This window comes from Protobothrops mucrosquamatus, unplaced genomic scaffold (assembly GCF_001527695.2).
Source record: "Protobothrops mucrosquamatus isolate PMUCROS unplaced genomic scaffold, P.Mucros_1.0 scaffold78, whole genome shotgun sequence".
Taxonomy (NCBI): domain Eukaryota; kingdom Metazoa; phylum Chordata; class Lepidosauria; order Squamata; family Viperidae; genus Protobothrops; species Protobothrops mucrosquamatus.
In genome coordinates, this window is record NW_015386455.1 from 1313288 (window position 1) to 1338686 (window position 25399).

A 25399-nucleotide genomic window follows, 5' to 3' on the forward strand; every position below is an offset into this window, starting at 1 on the left:
CCCCGCCCCTCCCTGGAAGCAGTCACGCCGGCCTTGTTCTCTCGCCGGCTGCTTGGCTGTTGCAGCAAGCCATCACCATCCCAGTTATTCTTTCTGCTGTTGCAGCCCTGCTCACGCTGCAGACGTCCTCCCTCAGGGCCCGCGCTCTCTTGGTCCTGACTGTCACATGGGCTGGCCAACGGGCCAGGGGTTGACGGCTTGGCGGGTCTTTGAGTGCGGCAGCTGCGGCCGGCCCCTTCCCCGACGTCTGTGGTCCTTTTTGGCGCCCCGCGGCCACCATCCGCGTCCTTCCGGCTTCCCGGCTGGGCCGTGGCCAATGCCCGGCCTCCGCATGCCTCCCCCCTCACCCCGTGCTGGGCAAAGCCGGCTGAGGCCTCCAGGACCCACGCGCGGTAGGCGGCGGCTCGAGGAAATGAGGGGAGGGGGGTGGGTCGTACCTGTTGGCCGGGTCTGCACCGGAGGAGAGCTGGGTGGCAGCGTGCGGCGGTTGGGCGGCTGTGGCGGCGTGGGCAGCTGCGGCAGTGTTCAGCTGCTGCTTCCCCCCCCCAGCGGATGGCAAGCCCCGCGGAGCTTGACAGACATTAGAACTTTGAAAGGTCACTAAGTGACTAGTCATACGTTGAGGACTATCTGTACGTTCAGAAAATAGAACAGGAAGAAATGAGTTCTTTTAGAGGCCTTTACTTATTTGAACATAACAAATGACTTTAAAGGTTGGAGGGACATTCACAGCTAGCCATCAGTCATAAATTCCATCAGAGTTTATGCCTTAAACCAAATAAAGAAAAATGTAAGTATTTATAGCAACTTAATCAAATAGAAAAGCATAATTATTCTTTTTTGATATAGGATACTATTACTCAAAGTGCAGTAAATTTTAATACCAGATAAAAATAAAAATATTTTGAAGCACTGAGCCTGAAGCAATAAAAAGGTGTTTTTTATACAACCATCTAAGATTGTGGTATTTTAATAGTTGAAATTTTAAAATTACAAAAGGGAACTGTCCAGTATAAAAAAGATAAATTTGTTATTTGGGCATGCAAATGTTCTTGATGTATCAAAGCTAAGCTATCCCTTTTACGCTTGGTTGGGTAAAGAACAGGGACTAAAAATCTCCAAACTTCCAGAGCATAGAGGATTTCATGCAGGATTGAAATTATGGGATATTTCTGACCATTGCAGTTCAAGTGACTGTCAGCCTGGTTGGGGATGCTTGTGTAGAGAGGTCACCTGAATCTCCCAGAGCGATCCAGGGAGATGTAAGCAACAGTTTTGTCTCTGTATATCGTTGGATTCAAAAAACCCTATTTGCCTGGACATGCATAAAAAGGGTTTGTAGAGAATCATGCAAACAACTTCTTTCATCACTTCATGAGACAGAGCTTCCAGTAATTACAGGGCCATAAATCATGTGTTATCTTAAAGAGATGTGGTACATAATATCTCTATATCTGTGCATTTATGTTTCTAAATGGGATATAGGGATATAGATTTTTTTTGCTCAGTTTATAAACCACATTGATTTGCCTTTTAACCTCCTTTCCCCCTCTCCCTCCCCCATGTATTGCATATATAGTTTATCCTAGTGAAACAATTTTTCTACAAGACAATCCTATAAAACTGCCATTTAGATTAGATTATGTGCATGCATTCTATAGTGTCAGTGGCACACACCCTTTACTACTTTAGCAATAGTGCTGATACCTTTTGATTTGTACATATTTGCAGTATATTTTTAATCTGTTTTAATATTTGGAAAAAATAAATAATTTTGGTATATATACCAATTTTTATATTATATTTTATATTTGGTATATTTATATAGATATGCATTTATTAATTGAATTTGAATATGTACAAAGGACATGATAGAGCAGTAGTGTAAATATTTATTAATTTTTTCCACTAAATATTTCTGATTTCTGACTTTCTCTACACCCGACTGGATTGCTCTCTTCCGTTCTGAACCCCAATAATGTCCTTTCCAACTGAGCTTAAGGTGAAATGTTCAGGTAGTCCTCAACTTATAACAGTTAATTTAGTGACCATTCAAAGTTACAATAGCACTGAAAGAAGTGACTTATGACCATTTTTCACACTTATGACCATTGCAGCATCTTCATAGTCACGCAATCAGAATTAAAATGCTTGGCAACTGACTCGTATTTATGATGGTTGCAGCGTCCCGGGGTCACGTGATCATCTTTTGTGATCTTCTGACAAGCAATGTCAATGGGGAAACCAGATTCACTTAACAACCATGTTACTAAGTTAACAACTGCAGTGATTCACTTAACAAGTGGAAAGAAGGGTCGTAAAATGGGACAAATACACTTAGGAACATAAATTTTGGGCTCAATCATGGTCATAAGTTGAGGACTACCTGTAGATGTGCCACGGCACCTGTGGTGGGCATATTTTTGGGAGAGAGATTCCTCCTTCAGAGGAATAGAGCAACAGGCCTCATTCCCACACAACATCTATATATAAAGAATACTAGACAACCCATGATCCATTGGGTCAGTCTTTCCACATATAATATAGGCTTGCACAGTTTCCCTTCACCTCACAACCCTGAGGAGAGCTCCGGTTAAGCCTTCTCTTCCTCCTCAGCTGATCCAATGAATTGCCTGCCACTGCTGAGGGGAGGGGAAACCAAGAAAGTTGCAGACCACAAGGTAAACTGAACCCCTGCTCCCCATTCTGGTGTGTGCCCAAGGATCCCCTCCCTACAGGGAGGAAGAGGGCTCATACTGTACATCCATGCCAGTGCCCCCCCCCCAGCCAGTCCTACCTTACCAGCAGGCACATCAGTCCCTCCCTCGTCCTTCCTCTTTCCAGAATACAGGCTTGGGGAAATCTCTAGCCGGTCCTACCTTGTCAGCAGCCATTCAAGAATCAATCCCTCGTCCTTCCCTTTCTGCCACCGCTGTTAAGAGATTTCAAATTTTGGGCTTACTTTTAACATAGCCAAACAGCCACTTACTCATTGGGCCTTCCTACCAGCCAATTGGGCATAGGGGCCAGAGGAACACAGGAAAAAGGGTTGGAATACAATCTTTCCTTGTGCCACACAACCTATGGGTTTCTGGTGAACTGTCGTTGGTATTGTGGCACTGAAGCAGCCACAACCTTCCCAGATTTCATTTCCATAGGAGTTATGGCTCTCAGCATTCTGTAAATTAGACCATGTCAGTTCCTTGGTTCAATAATTGTTGCCATATATTCTCCAATTTCGTCCAATTGAAGGTTACAAAGTTGCAAACACATGAGAATATTAGTAGTATATAGATACCACATTTAAATACTTTAATTATTCTCAGGGTAGAGGTATCAGTACTTGGGTCATGCAATAGAATAGTTTTTAATAATGGATTGCTATCAAATGTCATTCAGTAGTTTCTTTCCTGCTATTTTCCCATTGTGTATTACAATATGCTATTTCCTTTTCATTCTTAAACTGTTATATAATCTTGCTCTGTAGTCTACAATATATCTTTGTAACTTTTGTAAACATTTTGTTGGTATTGTTAACATTTTAACTGTTTTTAATCCCTACTAATTCAGTCTTCAAGGCATTCCAATTAATAAATTATAAATGAGCCATGCTAGAGTACTGTTGCATTCATTTTAGTGAACTCCAACTTTTTAAAGTTGAGATAAATGTAAAAAATACTTATACTTTAATTCTTTATTTCTGTAAACTTTTGATGTTGTGTATATGCATGGAGATCTGTTCAGCACTATGGGACAGGATTTCAGTTTGCATAATGAAATTTTCTATTTGTGAGGAATCAAGAATCCATATGCTAGCAGAAAACCTTTGATATGCTTTTAGAAGATATATGTAATACTTTAATAAGTAGAAATCAAGAATCCCTGTCATCTACCTCTTTATTCAGAGATAACTGAATTTCAATACTTCTGAAAAAAGAGTGTCATGGATCCAGACAGCTATTGTGGTTAAAAATGCACCCAGAACCAATTTGGCATATTTTAAAAGATAGCATGGATTCTTCCCCTGAATGAAATTGAATGGATGTGGCTAAAATAAAAATGTCCTGATTATGTATTGAAGATAATGCTGTCATATTTTTCCTGCAAGATACTTTTTTTTGTTCAAAATCTTTTCTAGATATTCGTCTCCTTGACTTTTCTTTCCAGATTTTGTTTCCTATCCTGTTTGCCATGTTTCCCTTCTTACGTGTCAGGAAATTACCCTCCCCTTCTCCATTTTGGTAAGAAACTTTCTATATAGCAATCCACATCTTTTGTTCCATATTAATTCTTGAACCCAAATTTCTATTCTTGGATATTATTAAATTCCTTTTTTTAAAATGTGTTTATGTTTTCAAAAATTTACGCTGAAGTGTATCAAGTGAAAAATGTTATATTTTGATGGTTTTATAACATTACTATATAAAAAGTAAATTTTGATAATAGTAGAATCCCTCTCTTTTCCTGTTTTGAGTTTCTTTGCATGGTTAAGGCCAAAGAGAGCCATTGTGAGTAAGGCATTCTTTAGCTCTCCAGCATATGGCTACTTGGTATAGTTGCTAGGCAATTACTTCATTAAAGTGTAAAATAAGATAGGTAACTGGCAAAGGACCACAAGATCTAGCAGGAAGAGGAGATAAGCTGTACTGTTATTGGGGCAAATTCATACAGTAAGTTTGTGATCATCTGCCTACTGTGTAATTGCTATTAATGGTTCAGTTTTTTGCATCTATTATTTCGTAATATAACTTGCCCCATTAAACAAATTTGTATTGTGTCAAGGTAAGAGTAAAGGTAGTTGTTGACTTATAACTAGTTGTTCAATGACTGTTCACAGTCACGATGGCCTTGGAGCAAATGCTTTACAGACACAAAGCATTTTTTGACTGTTGTAAAATATCCTGCCATGTGCGCCCCTCACAGTCACATGACTGCATTTTGGGTGTTTGCAGCCTGTTTGCATTTATGGCCAGTTACCAAATGCCCGGCAATCATGTGATCGCCATTTGAAACCTCCTCTGCCAGTTTACCCAGAAAGTCATTGGGGAAGAAAGTCCAGAAAATCAATGCAAACAGAAGGGACTTTGGATTTGAGATCTATTCCCCCAGAATGCTGAGGTATTTCCCCTCCCCTCCACACAGGAAGAGGAAATCCTCCCATGTGGTAGAGGAACAGACCTCAAATCTGGTGAAAAACTATGATCGCAAGCATTCTGAGCCTCTCAGAATGCTTGCTTTCACTTGCGTTTTCTCCTCTGGAAGGGACATCATTATTTCTGCTCCTCCAGAGGGAAAAAAGCTAGAAAACACCAGTGTTTCCACCCCTCTGGAGGGGAAAATACTAGTGAGTATGTCAGTTTTTGCTAGTGTTTTTCACCTCTGGAAGGGAAAATGCTAGTGAATGCCAATGTTTCCGCCCTTTCAGAAGGGAAATACTATCAGACAAATACTATTCTGAGCCTTTCAGAATGCTGACATTTTCTAGTGTTTTACCAGATTTGAGTTCCATTCTTCTAGCATGCTGAGGAATTTCCCTTCCAGAGAGGAAATCCCTTGGCATGCTGGAAGAATGGATCAAATTTAATCTGGCAAAAATGCTAGCAAATGCCAGCTTTTTTGTTATTTATCTCCCTGATAGGCCAGGGAGAGAGCCTGGGCCTCCAGGACATGGTGGAAGGCCTGTGCCCTCTGCCCGGGCACTCCATTTAACAACCCACGTGGTCACTTAACTACCACAACTGGGAGAGCTGGGATTGTGGTAGTTCAGTTAACTACTTCGCTCAATGACCAAGATTTCAGTTGAGGTTGTAAGTGGAGGACTAGCTATATAGAATTTATTGTGCAACTATTCATTTGGTTGTGTGATAAATAAGAAATACATAAATGATGTGTTTGTGACTAGATGACAGAAACCAGTGAAGCCCAAGCTAAAGAAAATAATATGTGATTCAGTTGCTTCCCAAGGCCATCAAGATCCATTAATTTGGAAAAGCAACAAGAAAAAGGCCTAGAGTTTAAATTATGGAACGTAGACACAGGTAAAGGCTTTGATGGTTTTACTCTATAGTAGACAAATAAACTATTGTATTATTTTATCTTTCTCTAATAGTAATAATATATTTTAATAGTATAGATTAGGTAATAGTATAATCTAATCGTATTTGACAATCTTCAATCAGTTAATGCCAAATCTTGTTCCTGTAACCTTTCACTAAGCAAAATGGTGCGTTTTTGAACCAAGATACCTCAAATGGGTTAACTTACAGAATGTGTCCAAATTCCTGGACCCATAACTCCCATGGAATTGATATTCAGAAAATTTTATAAAACAACTTATGACATAAAAACTATCATAAAACAGTTTATGACATAATATAAAATGTCAGAAAACATTTCCTGTGTGGATGTTTGACAATGGGCGATGTTCAAGGCAGATGCATCTCTGAAAGTATGTATCCTGGAAGGCAGTACATTAGGAGTTCTGTCATTGTTGAAAGCATTAATGAATCTGATAAAAAAAATTCTCTGAAAGGATCACCCAAGGGGACATGGGTTGTCTAATAAGGGACTAAAATGACTGGAAAGCTGAAATATACTACTGAACGCTCGTTTGAAACCTGGCACCTGAGTTGATTTGAATGTCTTTATTTATTTTATTAAACAAATGTATATAGCTGCCCAGCTCACACAGTGACTCCGGGTGGCATAAAGCATTAAAAAATAACAGTTGTAAAATCCACAATTTAAACCCCACCAGTGTACCCCAGTTTGGAAATTCAGCTTTTGTCACAATCTGATTTGATTTTCTGGCTTCCAGATTCAAGGACAATTGAATTCAACCTAATTCTAGATTCTGTTTTAAAGGCATTTTTATTAGGCTATATTTGGAAGATATTAAAATGGCAGAATGAGATGAAAACTAGCAGAGATAATATTCTTAAAATGACAGCTCACTCCGACTCAAGAGTTTCACTGCAATATATTTTTTTAATGTTCTTCTTGTGTTTGCTTTAAGACACAGGTAGCGAAGATATGGAAAGGACAGCTCAGCGGCCTCAAGTCTTTGTGGTCGTAAGCTTATACAAGATTGTGCTGAAAAAAAATTCTATTTTAAAAATAAAAACTTTCTGGACTGGCAGATGGGACATGCTTTTTTTTTTTTTTAGCAGAATTCATTATCTTGATAAATGGTATTTTGCAAGTTGGTGCATGTTGTAACTTCCAGGTTTCCTTTACCATCAGGCATGGGGTGCCTTCTTTAGACTTGGAAAGTATACTAATTTTGAGGAGTGATGTAGGAAGGTCAATAATCTTAGTGTGACACAAATTCCAGCTTGTAACTTTCTGTCAGTACACTATGCTAGAGATTAGACCAGTGATGGTGAACCTTTTGGGCTTGGCTTGTCAAAAATTCTAAAAATGCCTAACTTGACTGCTGGTGTATCATGCACACACACATCGAAACAAAAGAGAAATAATTCTTTACACATTCATTTATTTTTTTAAAAAATAAACAGTCTAGTCATGTGTGTGATTCACAGTATCTGCCACGCACGACTTACCTTGAGGCAATGTTAATTTTCTCTTGACGGGCCCCTGCAGGCTACCCGAGATAGCTCAGGTCACACAGGCTGTTTGTTCTTGAAGTGGCTTTGAAGAATGCTCTTCCATGCAATCTCTGAAACCATGTGAAAGCACGCCCCATTCTTGCCCAACTTTCAGAGGCTCCAGAGGCCATGTGACTTCTGGAGGCTAAGCAAAAGCACATTCCATTCTCGTGCAACCTCCAAAAATCATGCAGGAATGGGGCGTGTTTTTGAGAATAGTTGTTTTCAGGTGTTGATGAAAAGTGGCATGTCACTCAAAATGTTGTGGCATGTCACAGGTTTACTATCACTGGATGAGATGGATTGCCTTTTGGAGATGACTTAATCCTACCTAACTTTATTATAGCGCGAGATCAGAATTCCTAACAAAATGGTTAGTGTGTGATTTCAGAAGCTCTCAGAGTTGAGTGACTGTAACAGATGGAGAAGGCAGGCTTTGGAAGAGCAGGCTGGTATACCCAGGAGCAAAACACACAGCCTTTTATTGCACCATTGTAGGTAGTCTAGTTGGGTCATCTGAAGTATAAAAAAGACTGCTGAGTACAAAGAAGTATAAAGGAGGCCCAAGTAGTGCATTATTCGGTGTCAGAGTGACAGGCCTTGGTACTAGAGTAGCACAGAAGCAGGCTGGCATCAGGAAGAACGGGGCTCTCAAAGTTAAATGGCTGTTTTAGTAGAAGAAGCAGATGCCGGTGATGGTAGGCTGGCAGGTGTAGTCCTATAGTACAGGGCTTTTCAGCCTTTTCACCCATTGTACCACTTTTAGGATATGGCAACATCTGATACCACCAGTCACCTAGCAAGGTGTCAAAAACTTGATGACCAAAAAAAAAAGGGGAAAAAGTGATAAAGTACAAGTAGTCTTCGACTTACAACAGTTCGCTTAGTGATTGTTCGAAGTTACAATGGCACTGAAAAAAGTGCCCCCCAAGCCACAGCCGAGCAAGACACCTGCCTGCCCACCCGGCAGCGCTCTTCCTCCTGTCCGAGGTTTTCATTGTTGTGAGCATTTCTGTTGAGGATTGGCAGTGGAGGTGGGGTGGGGGGTATTTGGTTTTTATTCCTCCCATCTGCTGGGTGGTTGCAGCAGGTTTTGATCACTTCACATGACCCTGGGACACTGTGACCGTCATAAATATGAATCAGTTGCCAAGCCTCTGAATGTAAATCACAAGACCCTGGAGATGCTGCAATATTCCAGCTAATCGGCTCTTCTTCTGGGCTCAGCATGATCTGCCAGGATCAGTGCTGCTTTCCAGCTGGAGCTTGTCGCTGAGCCTGGCGCTTCCACTGAGCCCTGACAGCCTTGCAGCTGTAGCCGTCTCTCGCTCAGGCTTGTGCGGTGCTGCCACTGGTTCAGCTCATTCCCCTCCCCCGCTACCACTTTTCTAGGATGGTCGCGTACCACCTGCCAGGTGCCAATGTACCACAGGTGGTACCCGTACTACTGGTTGAAAAGCCCTGCTGTAGTAATCCCAGTTAAGTGATTAAACCAGGCAGAGAAAATTGGTTGGATAGCAGGCTTATATTATTACCGAACTGTTCAAGTGAAGCAGTTGTACAGTAGACTGACATGCAGAGGAGGAACTGTAAATGATCCATGTATATGCATTATTAGATAGTAAGTAAAACTCATCTGGGTGGCAGACCTGTAAAATTTATAAGCTAAAGCCCTTTCTTAACTTAAAGACAATAAATGTTTATTAACATTTGTTAAACTGTTAGCCTTGCTGTTCTTAAAAGTCATAACACATGGGGGCTAGCTGTGCTCTTAATTTTGTGCCTATTTACTCAGTATGGTGATTAAAACATGCTCCAAGCAAAAATAACACAGAAAAAAACTATACTGTTGAACTTTGAGTTCATATTCAGAGGGCAGAAAGTGTTGAACTGGCCAGAAAGAATAACATTGGCATAAAACTGCTTAATTAGGTTAAACATTATATCCAAATTAAGAAAGTTGAATGAAGTTGAAGCATGCTCAATGCCAATCACAGTCTGCACAAAATATTGTCTTACATGTCCAGTTTTAAAAAAATAATTTTAAGAGTAATTCCTGAACCAATTTTGGTGCCAATATGTGATCGGTTGTTGAATATTAATTGTCCTCCTGAATACCATCGCAACAGATGTTCCCAGGCAACCATAGCCAGATCCTTCTACCTCTGGCTTAGACTGCCTAGTACTCCCAAGAGTAAGAGTAAGGGTTTTTACCTAGTACTCCAAAGGGTTTCACTTCCTGACATAGAGTACTTAATATCCTCCCAACATCTCCATATCCTCAATAAATTAAGTAGCAATGGAACTTGATTTGGTGCCTTGAATCCCAACCAGTCTTGAAGATAGATTATCGCTGATTACTGTGGTCCTTGCCTCCCTTTTCTACTGCTGTTGATGGGTATATTAGCTGAAGACCATTAGATATCAGGACTATGTTTATCAGCTAAACATAATCTTCCAACTCTAGCCCTGCCTTAATTATCCACACTTTTGTAACCTTTTGTTTAGATTTTTGCAGAATGTTGAACATGGGGCTCCATTTAAAAATATTCTTGAAATTATTGTAGAATACAAATGCAAAATTAACCTGAATAGTTTTCTGGGAATATCTCTCCTGTATTTAAAAGAACATTGTGGCTGGCTGTCGATTTATTTCTGTGCCTACAGTAGACTGAATTTGCTTGAACTATAAACTCTTTGTTTTAAGCCTTCCTTCAAACATTCCTGTGGATGAAGATTTCTGATGAATGTTATTTAAGGAGGAGGTGCTGATGCTTTTCTTGTGGAATTTCCTTATTGGAGCAACCAGCCCGTCATTCTAATGATCTGTCTTGTTAGATACTTTTTTCTGGTTCTTTTAAGATTCTAGAACTCATTTCCTACTTTGTTCTGGTAGTCTTGATATGAGATCTATATTAATCTCTCATGGGATTTTGTTTTATATGGTTAATGATCTTAGTAAATAGCCTTCATTATATTTGTGCAAAGAAAGATTATCTTTTAGTAGGGGTTTCATTTCCTTTTCCATAATTATGAGTATCCTCATTTCAATTAATGAAAAGCACTTTTGATAAATCAAGTATCATGAAATGAGAATTTAGCTTGAGCCCTGTTAGCCATTTGTACAACCGTGAAATAGACATTTAAAGAAATAATCAGTACAGGAAGTACTCACTTAGTGCCTGCCCTGGACAGTGACTGTTCGCAGTTACAGTGGTACTAAAGAAATAATTAGCAATCAATACCTGCATTTCTGACCTTTACAACTTCTCTCTTTCCATCATCTGTTTGCCATTCCGGTCAGTTAGTATGCATTGTCCTGCACAAAATTGTAAGTACAGTTGTGGTCACATGATTTTTCACTTAGGAACCACTTTGCTTAACAACTGAGTTATTTATCCCAGTTGCTAAATGAGGATTATCTGTACTCTAGGATATCTCTACTGTTTTCTTGCTGCTGCTAGGAAAGAATGTATAAGGGAAGTAGTACTATGAAAAATCTGTTAGATGGAGAACTATCTATAAATTCTGTATGAAAGTATACTCTCTGTCTGAGAGTAAGGAGATATTGTAGGTGGTACTTAGGTTACATCCATTCATTCAACAAGAGTTCACATGGTCACATGATTGTGATCTGGGTGCTCCACCTGCCTCGTGATTATTGAAGCAAGCTGCAGTCACATGATCACAATTTCCGAAGTTCTCTGCCAGCTGCCCTCAAACAAATTCAGCGGAGAAGCCAGCAGAAAGTCAGAAATAGCAATCATGTGAGATCTTCACTTAATTAGACCAACCAAGATTGCTGGAACTGCCACTGCGAAGTGACACAGTCATGTGACATCACACTTTGCAATACAACTGCATTGCTTAGCAATGGCAGTTTTGGCCCAATTGCTGTCATAAGCCGAAGACTACCTGTAATGTGAAATAAAGGATGTGTATAATTGGCTTGGGTGGGCGTAATTTTGATATGCTTGATAGAGATGTATAAACAGGGTATGTGCATGAGATGAATTGGCATAAAAAAAGATATTTCAGGGTCATGTCCTATGGGAGACATGTCACAAACCTGAAGCATGGAAGCTGGTTCAGTAACTTCTCCATTTGAATGGCATGCTGTTTTAGCATTTTAAGAAAGATCTATCCTTGCAATAGAAATTTGTGGGTTTCTCTCCTGTGCCTTGCCTCTTCAACATTTTAAAGATGGAATATTTTTTAACCCATTAATACTCTCTCCATTTCTTTTCCATGCTAGAGTGTAGAGTATTCTTTGTAGCAACATCTCAAAATAGATATGAGATGTTGAAATCTCCTAACTTTTCATTATGTTCTCTGCTTTTAATTTTTTCTAGAACTTTTAAGTTTTGATGATCTAACACCTACCTCAGATAATTTATCACATCCCACTGCAAATAGACCAAAGATGCCTGGCAGAAGACTTCCTACTCGCTTCAATGGCAAGAATCCTGTGAGTACATGAATCACTTATATGTGAATTACCCATCATAATGATTAAACTAACGACAAAACAGGTCCCTGCACACTTTGGGGCCCAAGCCCAGCCCAAAGCTAGCAGCATTGGGACCATTCTGATCTTCAAAGAGAGAATGTTCTAGAAGGTGAGTGCTATGGCAGAAAAGGCATGTCCTCTAGGCCCCATCAACTGGCATTCCTTAGTTGACAGACCCCATTCTGCCTGACTGGATTGGACAGGTAAGAGCCTTTTGGCAGAGAAGGCTGGGGATTGGGCTGGCAACTGTAAAATAAAAAATATTCAGCGTGGTATTTCTGTTTGCACTGAATATCATTTTCTTGTAAAGACTAAACATATTTACCAGTGGCAATTTAAAATATAATGCCTTAGAACTCTGGCAGGTTGTTTGATATTCATGGACTGTCAATTCATTATCTTTTAAAAAAATATATATTGATTTTTCACAATTCAGCTGGTTTTAACGTTGCACTGTTCAGTTGTTTCATCAGTTGCAATTTATTTTACCCCTCACAATAACCTAACAGTGCAGAAAAATCAAATCATGGGCCATGGGTAGTCCTAAATAAAGACTTTTGCCATTTATTGCTTACATATTTGTTCCTGTTTGAAGATGTTGTTATAATAGTGTCCTTAAGAGACCTAATAATAGTGATAGGTTAGCTTCTGAATGCATCTTTTGGTCTGTATCTAAGGAATGGCACCCCCTAATGGAATAAAAAATACAAGTTGCAACCTTCAGTTGCTAAACCAGTTGACAGATATGCAACTTATACTAAAATGATTTAAATTACTCAATAGCTACTTAAGACATTAAGAAATAAAAACTCCTATAAGTAAAGTGTTCAGAAGTCATATAAATAGATAGGCAGAGAAACAGTCATCTATATACAAGTCGTTACTAAAGCATAGCTAGCCATTTTGTAAAGAAACAGTTGCTAACCAACATCTTGAATTTTATTTAGGAATAAAATAAAATGTACTAGATGATTTTATAAATGGGTATACTAAAAAGCTTTTAGAGTAAATACACAAAAAAGGCTGATTTCTGTTTTATATTTCCTTTCTTGGTTGAAGCCTGCTCAGACTCAAAACATAGAAAAAAATGTGAAGGTGCATAAAGAGGAAGAAGAAAGTGCCAAATTAAAATTATCTGAGGGTAAAAAGGTATGTTGACATTGCTTGTGTTTATATGTACTAAGAAATCAAAATGATTAGAGTATCCTAATCATTTAGAAAAATATTATACTAATGCAGTAGTTCTCAACCTTTTCTTCACCGTGGACCCCCTTTAAATACCTTGGGTGGCCACGGAACAGGGCCACAGATCACCAAGACAACTCAAGATTTAAATCATAACATTTCTTCAAACCTTTGTGGACCCCCTCTGATGACATCACGCCCCCCGGGGTCCGCAGACACAGGTTGAGAACCACTGTTCTAATGCATTGGTACAGATTTAGCTTGAGTAATTATGGGATGGGAGATTAAAGTTAGATATTTTTATGTCAGCCTGATGAAACAAAAATGCACAAATTTTGTTATTGAATAAATAAAATATTACCTATTATCTAGTTCAGTTGTGGGTAATATTGGAACAACCACTTTTTGATTATGTGATGATGATGTTACTAAAATTTAGGAGTAAATGATACAAAACTGTAGTACAGTTTCATGCCATTTGAGGGGAAAGAAATGAAAGAAGAAAACAAGAACAGCTTTCCTCAAATTTCACATCTTTATCAAAGTTATGAAAAATACACTGCACAAATTTTGCTGCTGAATTTCGGGATATGGTCTCAGGATACTGGGCAGTATAAATGAGGTTACTTGGGTACTCCTTGAGATACACAGCCCACAGATTGCCATATGCCGCTCTTCTGATTATAATATATCACTTTTCTAGAATAAAAGAGGCCACATTTTTATTAGAATCCTTTATTCATGCAGCATATTGCAAAATAATTTTGGCTTCCTCTGATAGTCTATCCCTAGTTTTATTAATCATCAAAGTATCAGTCAAGTACCCACCAGCCAATGTTTTAAGCCATTATTCTATGTAAGAATATAGACTTTGCTTGTTCTTCAATAAATAGCTGTGGTGGCACAGTGGTTAGAATGCATTATAGCAGATTGACTCTGTCCACAGCCAGGAGTTTGATCCTGACTGGTTCAAGGTTGACTCAGCCTTCCATTCTTCTGAGATTGGTGAAATGAGGACCCAGAGGATAATATGCTGACTTGTAAACCACTTAGAGAGGGCTGTAAAGCACTGTGGGGCGATTTTAAATATAAGTGCTATTACTGTTGCTTCAGTGAATAGATTTGACTGTATTCTCGCCATCCTCATTTAGACCACTGTTCTTCTGTTTCAGCCATCAAAACTTATTTCGCCAGTTCTGACTTCATTACCACGACCAGGTTCTATTGTAATAAATGCTGGAGAAGTGAAGCTCAGCCAGGAAACAGATGAAGGGGAAAAACATTCACTGGAAGAGCTAAGGTCTCAGATCTTTGATCTCTTGTTGACTGTAGAAAACTTGAGAAAAGAACATGGGTAAGAGCTTTTCTTTTTTTTTTTCCCACAACAGCTTTTTAAAGTGATTTAGGCACCATGAAGTTCTTCTGGTATTGTTGTACTATGGTTCCCATCATCACATACCACTGGTCTAGTTGGCTAGGGTTGACAGGAATTCAATAGCTGGAGAATCATGTATTTCAATTCCTACTATATAGATGGATAGAAAAAACCTACTATATTTGTCATATTAATTCAATTTTTTTATACATTTTCAGGATTAGTTCCGAAGTACTTTATAATGTGTTTCTTGATAAAGGGCTGGCTGAAACAACTTTCCTTTGTTTATAAATGAAAACTATGTATATAAATACTGCAACAGGAATAGCTGAGACTTTATTTTTGATTGCTAGTTTCATGTTTTATTGGTAATATATGAGTACATGCCAGAATTCGATAAGATACTCAGATACTCATTTCAATCTCCTCACTGGATGAGGAGATTCTGCACTCAGATAAATATGGTCCTTTTGGTTCATAGAGGAAGTTTAAGGTGGTTAACACTCGCTCATACTTCTGCTCTCAATATAGATCATTCCTGTTCTATTTGGAAGCTGCTTATCCTTTAAATCAAAATCTAGCTAGTATATTGCACAAGCTATGCAAGGATGTTTTTTCACTGCAATTTTTTGTGTGTGCAAATTTTAAAGGAAACAACTGGAAAAACTGAAAAAAGACTTGGAAGAAGAAAAGCAGATGCGAAGCAACCTAGAGGTAAAATATTTAAATAGAAGCCCAAGGAAACTTTATTTTCTATAGTCCCCATTACTTTCAATAAAGTAATGCAAATTCTTAGCAAGAACGTAACAAAACAGCCATAGTCAAGTACTGCATTTTGACTTCTTTAAGCTTCTAATTTTAGGGAAAGGATGTATTTTTTGCTAATTTTCCTCCTATTCCCTGAGATTTTCTGGGGAGATTTCAGCCATGGGATGGGAGCTCCTCTGAAGTATTATGAAAAGTAGCTGGTAAACACAAAATCAGAGGCACAGTGAACCGCTGTATTGTCTGAATGGCTCTGTGAAACAATGATCTACAGGTAGTGTAAGGACCTGCCTCAATCCCTCTTCCCAAGAAAGCAGAACCCCCCAGAACAGCTTCATTCCAAAAGGAACTTTTATTAGGAAAAGTTGACAGCAGGCATAGAAGGCAGGTTCTGAGGGCTTCCTGCATGAATCAGTAGGTTAAAAGAGTAGCTAGCAAACCCCACCCCAAAAGTCCATCCGGCCAGTTCAAAGTCCCAATCCCCAGGTTTGAACCCGCTGTGGGAACGGGATTGATAAGGCGCCATTCCCAAGGCTGTTAAGCTGTTAGGTCTTCTCGCCTCTTCTTCCACAGCTAGAGATAAGGCAGATGGCTGGAGACACATTCCATTCTCACCCCAGGCTGGCAGTAAGGGAAATAGATCAAAGAGCAGGCAGATAGAGGAAAGCGGAGAGGATACATTGTAGCACCCATCGCTTCCCCCCTCTCCCCCAGGAGTATGGCAGAACCTGCAGAAGCAGAGAATAAAGAAAACCACCCCCCTCCCAACAGCCGGGTTCTGACAGGCAGCCCTTCGCTTATCATCCTAATTGAGCTGAGAAATATGGTCATAAGTCATGTCACTCAGTCATATGACCAACCTAATTTTACAACATTTTTGCAGCTGTTGTAAAAAGAACACAACAGTCATTAAGCAAACTCATTGTTCTCAATAGGCATACTTTGCTGGAAACCAAAAGTAATCACCAATTTCCAACAAAAGACATAAATTGTGTTCAGATGACCATGCGATGTTGCAAATCATCGTACATTTCCGAGCACACAAAATGTGATGACATGAATGGGGGGAGGGGCAGATGTTGGAACTTTGAATGGTGGCTAAGTGACCACTCATTGAGCAAAGACTTTATTTGAATTTTGCCATTCAACTGTTCTTCTACTGAAGCCTCAAATTCAGACTACTTGGTACATATTTGAATTTCACTTTTATTGTGGCAAGATTGCAGTTTTGGAGAAAATATTTTTAAAGAGAGAATTGTTAAAAGACTAGATAGATGTTAATGTTATTTCCAACTTTACAAATGACATTCAATTTTAATTTATGTATTCAATCTCCATTTTGTAAACTACTTTTATATATTGATAGAAAATATAATTAGTGTTATGTAGACTGTTAGTGATTGATCTTTTCTTGGCTTAGAACCTAAGTTGAATTGAGTCTAATTAGTACTTGGATTACAAGATGACATAGAACTACAGTATCGAGGGTACAGCTAAACAGAAACTGAAAAACACTTCTACATGTCTCCATAGTCACTTGGGAGTTAAATCTTGAGGAAATCAAGAGGTTTCAAAGATTCTAGGCAATGCACTCATGGTTCCCAGCAAAACCACAGTCTTGCAAGTTTGCAGGAGGAAAAATCCTCTCCTGTAAAATCTGGTACTGAAATTGAGGGTAAGCTTAATCTTCTATAAAACTGCAATAGTCAGGCCCACAATTGAAAGCTAGGGATAGGGAATAAAATGACTACTTTAGGATTTTCTCTAAGAGTGCGTCTTTAATTGATATGTATTCCAGGCTATAGTTTTTTCCAAAGAACAAATATTATACTGTACTATAAAAGACTGTGATGTTAACTGAAAATTCTCTGTGATTCAAATTTATTTGGTTACTTTCATGCCTTTCTAAGATAACCAATTCAAGTATTTGGCAGACATTCAACTCAAAAAATGGGCATCCCTAGGCAGCACAGAACAAAAGTAAACAATAAAAATTAGGAGGAAAGTGTATTAGTATATTATGTGTGTTCATCACCTTGAGTTATTTCTAAAAATAATAAAGATGGAATAAAATAAGTCAATAAATAAAAACAATTAACAAAAACATATTATGTTCAAGAAAAACACTGTAAAATGGTAACCAGATGAGATAATTAGTAATTCAACTATACCCAAACACCTGGAGGAAAAGCCAGGTCTTACCAATTTTTTTAAAGGCAAGTAGAATTAGAGCCCATCATATATTGGAAGGGATTATTTCAGAGCACGGGAGAGATGTAGTTCCTAGGTCCTGTAAGAGGGCAGTGTTTAAGCGAGGGAACCTGGAGTTTGTCCTGCAGGCTGATGTTTTGGGGAACACATAGTTCTGCAGATATTTTGGTCCTAAGCCAAATATGGTTTGAACAGTCTTAATCAGCACCTTGAAAGACACCCAGAAGCCTGCTGAGAGTCAGTGGAGCTAACAATGTGGTGGTATTACATGGGCATAATGAGCTCCACCCTAACTTTCTGGGCTGTACTATTTGGACTAAATTAAGACTTCAGATAGTCTTCAGAGGCATTCTCGTTGCAGTTAAGAGATTAGTAAGGCATCTATAAACAAAGCCTGTTGATGTAGGAACAGGTATAACTGGTGCACGTTATGCAGTTGAGTATGCAAGTATATACACCTGAGTATTATCACTTATTGATACTTTATTCTGTACCAATGTATAATCATGTAGATATTAAAAGGGGAAGGGAGAGAGTAGAGTCATGAGGCACTTTGCAAAACACTCATTAGCAGCAAAGCCTTGAATCACTGAATTCAAGCCTTCATAACCATACAAACTGGGATTCAGTTTCTTGAAATTCCTTGAATGTATTTGTTCTTGGTATCCATTTTTGCTTGTTTTCTGTTGTGTTTTATTTATTTCATCCTTTTATTGTATTTATGCTTTAATTGCATTCACTGGCCAGAGTTGCTTTATGTGAGATGGGCAGCCATAAATAAGTTAAATGATAGAAGCTGTTGTGGCATGAGACTGTCATGGCAGAGAATGACTGATAGAGTGATAGAGTTCTAGAATATAATAGAATGAAGAGTAGTCCTAAATTTAAAATATATTTGATGGGTTGTAAATTTGTATGAAATATGAAACATTCCCTATTTGATTAATGTTTACTATTATATCATATTCACAGATGGAAATAGAAAAGCTCAAGAAAGCTGTCATCACTACATGAAAGACGCATACTGTGGATCCTTAATGTGCCAGGATTTCAGAATCAGAAATGAAATTGACTTTTTAAAACCTCAAGCCAACGGATGATAGCATTCCATTAAAAAAATCTGAATATAATCTTATTTATATTTTGTGAGCTATGAGAAAAAAATGGATAGCTTTTTCATTTGTTTCTTGCCAATATAGGAGAGGCCTTATTTCTTACTGTGCAGTATGGCAGGGTTTGCTTGAGAATACTACTGAATCTGTATAAAAGAGGGGTTCTTAGTATATTTTTATTGAATATACCCTAATTTTAAGAGATCTGTATTATAAACAAGGCAATATAACTTTGAAAATAAACTGTAAAATATATAGTATAGGAGAGAGGAAAATGGTATAGTTTTGTACAGTTACTACTCTATTCACCATGCTAAAGGGATTGTGGTGTTAATCATATGCTGTTTTATTGTTCAGGTCTTTTGAGTTTGTTCTCACTATGAAGCAGAAGGATTACCAAACCCTAGCACTATGATATTGTAATATTTCCTTACCTGAGGATTCAGAGTACAGTACTGTGATTCTTGCACTATAGAATTTATGGAAAGGATCTATAATTAGGACACATGGACACATACAAACACATGGATACTTAAAATAAAAAAATCAAGGCATAAAATTGAGACAATCCTATAGTATGACATTTTTTCTAATTACGGAATGTGACATGTTAAATATTCTCTTGAGTGTTTCATTTCTTTTTACAAATTATAATCTAACACTACAATTTTATCAGCTTTAAAATGCTTTGCACTAATAATTGTAACATTTTAAAAATCTATAACTTAAAACTTATAACAAAATGTTTAAAGCTGCCAGTTTTCTAAATGCAGTCTTAAAATAAGGGTATATCATCTACATAGTTGTTAAAGTATTCAGTAAATCAATAATAAGTTTTTAAATCAATATTTGGCTTATGCTTTAGAATTCAAATTGAATTACTGTATATGTTGAACAATGTTTCTTTGAGTCATCTTGTTTAAGTTATTTCTACAGCCTAAAATCCAGGTTTTTTTCTGTAAAGAAAAAGCGAACTTCTTCAGTGCTCTGTTCAAGCCAAAGATAAAAATATAATTCAGCCCTTTTTTCTTCTAGCATTGCTATCCTAAAATTTTATAGAAAGAGGGAACTGTTTCATGAATGATTTTAGGCTTGTTTTAAGAGAGTGAAAAGTTTTGATGCCTTTGTCCTGTTTTATATGGCATTAATATTTTGTCTTATTTGGATGTGAGCAAACCATGTTGGTGTTCTTAACATAAAAGAATAAGATTTCTAATTCCAAGTATAAATCAGTGGATGAAAATTGGAAATGAAAACATAGGTGTATAAAATCATGATGACTGTTTGCTTACTATATGGATACAGAGCTAATAACATATCTAATATATCACTTAATGATCATCCTCTGTTGCCAGTTTTCCTTAATAATCATAGTAATAAATAATGTTCTCAGATTATTAACTTCTAGCTCAAGATTCGTTTTATACTAATTTATAAAGAGATTAATAATTCTTGGCTTAATAGACAAAATATTCATTTGTGTGTTTATTGGGCTCCTCATTTTGCAGAGAATTCAGAGCTGGGAGGGATGTTTTGTCTTGAGCAGATCTTTTGCAAGTAATCCCCTGCAAAACTCAGTTGGGAGAAAGAGAAACAAGCCACCTTCTTCAACAAGCATGGTGGACTGACAGACAAAAAAATTGTCCATCCTCCAAGATACCTAAAGTACCATTGTATTTTGTTGCTGCTGTCCTATCTAAAAAGTAGTCAGAAAACCTCCCCCCCCCTTTTTTTTTTTCTTTGTCATAGGAAAAACAAGCTTTTTTATTTCCTTGAATAACAGCAGTTACACATTCTAGGTGTCCTTTCAAAACCACAATTTTGCAGAATAGAAGCTTAGAAGCCACCTGCCTTTTCTCTCCCAATGCTCATTAAAGTATTATTTTTTTCAGTACACGATAGCTTTTTGAAAGCAGCTTCAGCCCTGGCTTTCTATTATCTTTAACCTCCACCCCTCACTTCACATTACAAAATTGAGAAAGCATGGGGAATTTTAAAATGTGACTTTGGATTTACCCCCCCCCCCCAAATACAACAACAACAACAACAAACAAGCACCAGCAATGAGAGAGAGAGTTCATACTTTCTTGGGAACATTCCAGCATAGAGCAAAGCCATCTTTTCTTTATTCCATACCTCCACAGAAGGAAAATATTTTTTTCCCTCTTGCAAGGGGATTTTTTTTTAAAGCTGCAAGAGATCCACCTCTTCCTTCTGGTAACTGAACTTGAAAGGAAAATTACTTCTTTATTCTTCCTAGGAAAAGAAAGGGAATGGGTTTCCTCTTCCCTTCATATTTTTGCAGAAGCAGAAATAATAAGTAGAAATGGTGCCTTAAAAAGAAAAGCCTTACTTGCACTAGTCAAAACACACTTCCATTCCTCCCTAGAGCTGTATTGTATTGTTCCACAAGTCGAGGTTTTGGTGCAGTACCAAAACTGGGCAGAGTGGAACGGCACACTCAATAAGAGGAGACAGATGTACATACTGACATCTCTTAATTGATCAGGTCCATCCCAAATTAAACAATGGCCTTGAGTGTTGAACTTCGAGAGGGGTTTTATTTTATTTATTTTTTGCTGATTCCAATTCCTTTACACTCTAGAGTGATTATGCAAACAAGAATTGATTTTAATTAAAGAAAAGTCATTTATATGCTCCTTATTGAGATCCTGAATGTGAGGCAGAATAGATCGCTGTAAAACAGTTTTTTTTCTACTTTGAAGCTTATAGCAGATAAATAGGACAATCATGGAACTCAGAAGTGTTCATTATTAAATTGTCTTTTTTCCTGTAGCAATAAAGAAACAAGTGCAATGACTGATGTAATAACAAATCCTAGAGATTGCCACTATGAAGGTTTATTTTTAATGATGGCTATTTTTTCTAATGTCTTCTTTATGCTCTCTAATGGGAAATGGGACTGGATGCAGACATTCCAAAGAATAAAATTTATTTCAAGCAGGTATATTTACTGACTTGTTTACAGGTGCTGCAAAATTATGTATGCTATCAAAATGCCACAAATAAAATTATATGCTGTTAATATGAAACGTATTTTTATTCAAAAGCATTCAAACATGTTTTATGTGATTCATCTGTATTTGTATACAGAGAAAAGGACTTTTGTGTGATTACAAAAAATAATTCAACTTACATGTGAGAGGTGAGAAAAAATGTCTATTGTCACCACTGATTTTCAGTATTCAGTATGAATGGAAATATTAGGGAAATCTGGAAATCTGATTCATATAAAATTGATGAGACAAAAGGTGAATACTTGGATGTTCTTGTTCATTGTGAAACAAAGTAGGAATTAGACGACTTGGAAGATGGAATTATTTCTTTTCAAAACACTAAATGATCCGGTTAATGAAAGCACTTCCTCTCCAGAACCAAGTGGCATAGGAGTGGGCAGCCTGTGCCCAAAGCAGTGTTTGGGCTTTTTTTCTTTCTTCAATGGAATATGTAAAGTTTTAAGAGAAAACTTCGTTAATTATAGTAAACAAGTAGAAGGGTGATACTGAAAGTATGTTAACTGATACTTCTCTAAATCAGTTTAGCCTGATCAACATATAATGAGGTACTAAACAAACTGTAATTCTCTTAGCCTTGAGAGTTTGGCTAGGTCTGTCTCTCTGATCAAGCTTAAAATCCAATTAGGAATAATTAGAAGTTATGACAAAAAAGTTTCAGAATTGCTAATAATTCACAATGTTCACAGTGCCTTTCTCGTTGCCCTTATTTTCACTTAAAAGATAACATCAATCTGAAGGAGCCATCAAAATTAGCAATTACATTCATTTTCAGTTCTGTTAACTCTACACCAAATTAAATATCCTGGTTACTCTGATCAGTTTTATTTAAAACATTTTTTGATATTCAAACAATTCTATATCCTTAAGTGTGGCTAAATTTCACCATGTAAGATGCCAGCAGTCTGGTTGGCACTCTACCTAATGAACTAATTAGCATTAACTACACGCATGTAATATATTTTATGGGCTGGTCATTCACCACAGTTGAAAAAGCAAATTTGTGGTTAGTATATCCCCAATCCCAATTTAGGCAAATACAATTTCTTAGTTTTCCTTTAGGGGCTGCTTTTTGCAAGGAAAAATATCAAACCTGTTATTCTGTTTATTATATTTGCAAACAGCGTAATATGAACAGATCACAGGATATCTGCTTGTGGAGAACATTGCTTGGTTTTCTCCCATTACCTCCTAAACCTTTTTCTGAATGAAAATAGTAAATGAAGAAATAGTACTACAATAGTAAAAGGTAATACAAACGAAAAAAGAAAAGAAAAAATAGAGCAAATAAAAGATGCAAAAGAAAAAGAAAAAACTCTTGTAAGAAAGCAACTTTCCATTCTCATAAGTGTAAACAATTACTCTCTCTTTTCACCTCTTAATTAACACATACAAAACTCTTCATCCCATAATTCAACTATAATTTAGGAAATATCTTTTCCAATCCAGCTGTCAGCAAAAAATCCAAACAGAGCTCTAAAATAATAACATTACCTAACAAACCTAAAGTAATCATCATTTTATATCTCAACACTTAACTAAGAATATCCACATTTAAAAAGTATAAAGTAGTCCCAATCTCCTAGTACAGTGGTGGCGAACCTACGGCACACGTGCCAGAGGCGGCACTCAGCCCTCTCTGTGGGCACGCTCGCCATGCCCCGGAGATGGCAACCATCTCTCTTCAACCAGCCGCCCACTAACTCGCTGAGGTCCCACATGGCTGGATGCATCCCAGCACCCTTCGCTTGCTGGCCTCTGTGTGCAGGGGCCGATGGTGTCAGGCAGCAGCCACCCCGGCCCCTGCCTCACCTTGCCCTGTGACAATGGCACTCCCGCCTTGCCTTGCTTTGCCTCACCCTGCAGGACGAGCCTCCTGCCCACCACCCGACCTGCCAGAGACCCCCTGGATCTCCCCCAACCCTGCCCGGCCCCCACAGGCGTCCCTCCCCACGAGCAACATTGAGGTGATCACGCCCACCTTTTCCACACCCACCCAATCTGCCATGATCACAGCCACGCCCATCCAGTGGGCCACACCCACCCGGCGATAAATAAGTGGGTTTTGGGTTGCAGTTTGGGTTCTCGGTCTCTAAAAGGTTTGCCATCACTGTCCTAGTATAAACCAAAGGCTGAAATTGAACATGACAAGGGGGACAATATCTCCTTTAAAGAGAGCAACCTCATAAAAGTTTCTTAATTTAAATGAAAAAACAAGCCAATTTAGATGCTGTCAAGTTAGGATACGTAACATGAACATGTTTAAAGGCTTAAAACATTTTTTTTTCGCTTCCATTCAATTGTGCCTAATTCTCGGTGTCTGCTTGAACAAGTTAACTGCAATTTTAGGGGCAGTTTTTCAGAATTTCACAATTGCCCAGTTGGCTTTGTGCAGGACTATAGCTCATGACCTCCCTGGTTCTAGCCTAATGCCTTAATCACTACACAAAACTGGGTCTCCAAGTACCATATTAACCATAAGCAAATCCAATACCCAACATGTTTCCAGTTCAGATGTCAGCAAGTCCCAAAAGAACCACCCAAAATAATATGCCCCAATTAATTTAACCCTGATTGAATAAACTAACTTTGTGTACTTACTTTTTGCATAAAACAATCTTGCTCTTTAATCCATTCAGATGATTGTTGTTTCTTGTCTCAACTTTTTTCAAAAATTTAAAAAGCCTCTTTTCTAAGTTCAGCAAAAAATATACCAATTACTCTCTCAGATTGGCATTCTTATTTCCTTTTTTTAAGCCTCATCTGATATTTTTTTATGTCTAATGACAAATTCTTGTTCACATTCTCAGATAGATTTTGTTGCAAATCCTTTTCTGTAACAGTTTCATCTGGGAATAGAATGTTGCTAAGAACAAACAACATAGCTGACATCAATGATTCAGGATTCCAGTGCAATTCCTCAAAAATGTCTCTTGAGCACCAAGTTGCTTATCTTGTTACTTCTCTTGAAAATAGCTTCCCTTTCCCACAAAAATACAATTATTCTTTAGAATTTATTTCAAAATATTAATATTCAAAATCAAATATTCCAACTTTTCAGAACTCTTAATATGTTTAAAACTTTCTAAACATCTTGTTTTTTGCTGTTTATATTCTTAAAGCTTTTAAAGTAATTTAAGAAATATTAAGGAATGAAAGCAGTCATTTGGTCTTTCCAGCCTTGTTATTTGAAGGTCTTTAACCTTTTTTAATATATATATATATATATATATATATATATATATATATATATATATATATATATATATATATATATATATATATATATATATATATATATATATATATATATATATATATATATATATATATATATATATATATATATATATATATATATATATTTTAAACCAACAAAACAAAACAAAACATAACACACATACACACACAGTATATATTCCTCCCTTATTTTACAGCGATTTTGTAACAGTAATCTTCTATTACTTACATTTTCCCCCCTTATTCTTCTTTAGAATATTTGTCCTTGTTGCCCCATTATTTCTTATTTGCATTTTTCTTCCTTCATACATTATTATACACACATTTTCCACTTTTAACCTTTGCACATTTATTCTCTC

The 25399-nt window shown here is 37.4% G+C and overlaps 1 protein-coding gene across 1 annotated transcript in view; it reads left to right on the forward strand.

Annotated features, from left to right (window-relative positions):
• CD2AP (CD2 associated protein) overlaps positions 1-20768 on the forward strand; it is a 72217-nt gene extending 51449 nt beyond the window's left edge. The window contains exons 14-18 of the mRNA XM_015812295.1: positions 11960-12075; positions 13177-13266; positions 14475-14656; positions 15328-15391; positions 18626-20768. Of these exons, the coding sequence (XP_015667781.1) occupies positions 11960-12075; positions 13177-13266; positions 14475-14656; positions 15328-15391; positions 18626-18667 (494 nt within the window). The 3' untranslated portion in view covers positions 18668-20768. The remainder of the gene's footprint in view (positions 1-11959; positions 12076-13176; positions 13267-14474; positions 14657-15327; positions 15392-18625) is intronic.
• The last annotated feature ends 4631 nt before the right edge of the window (positions 20769-25399 follow it).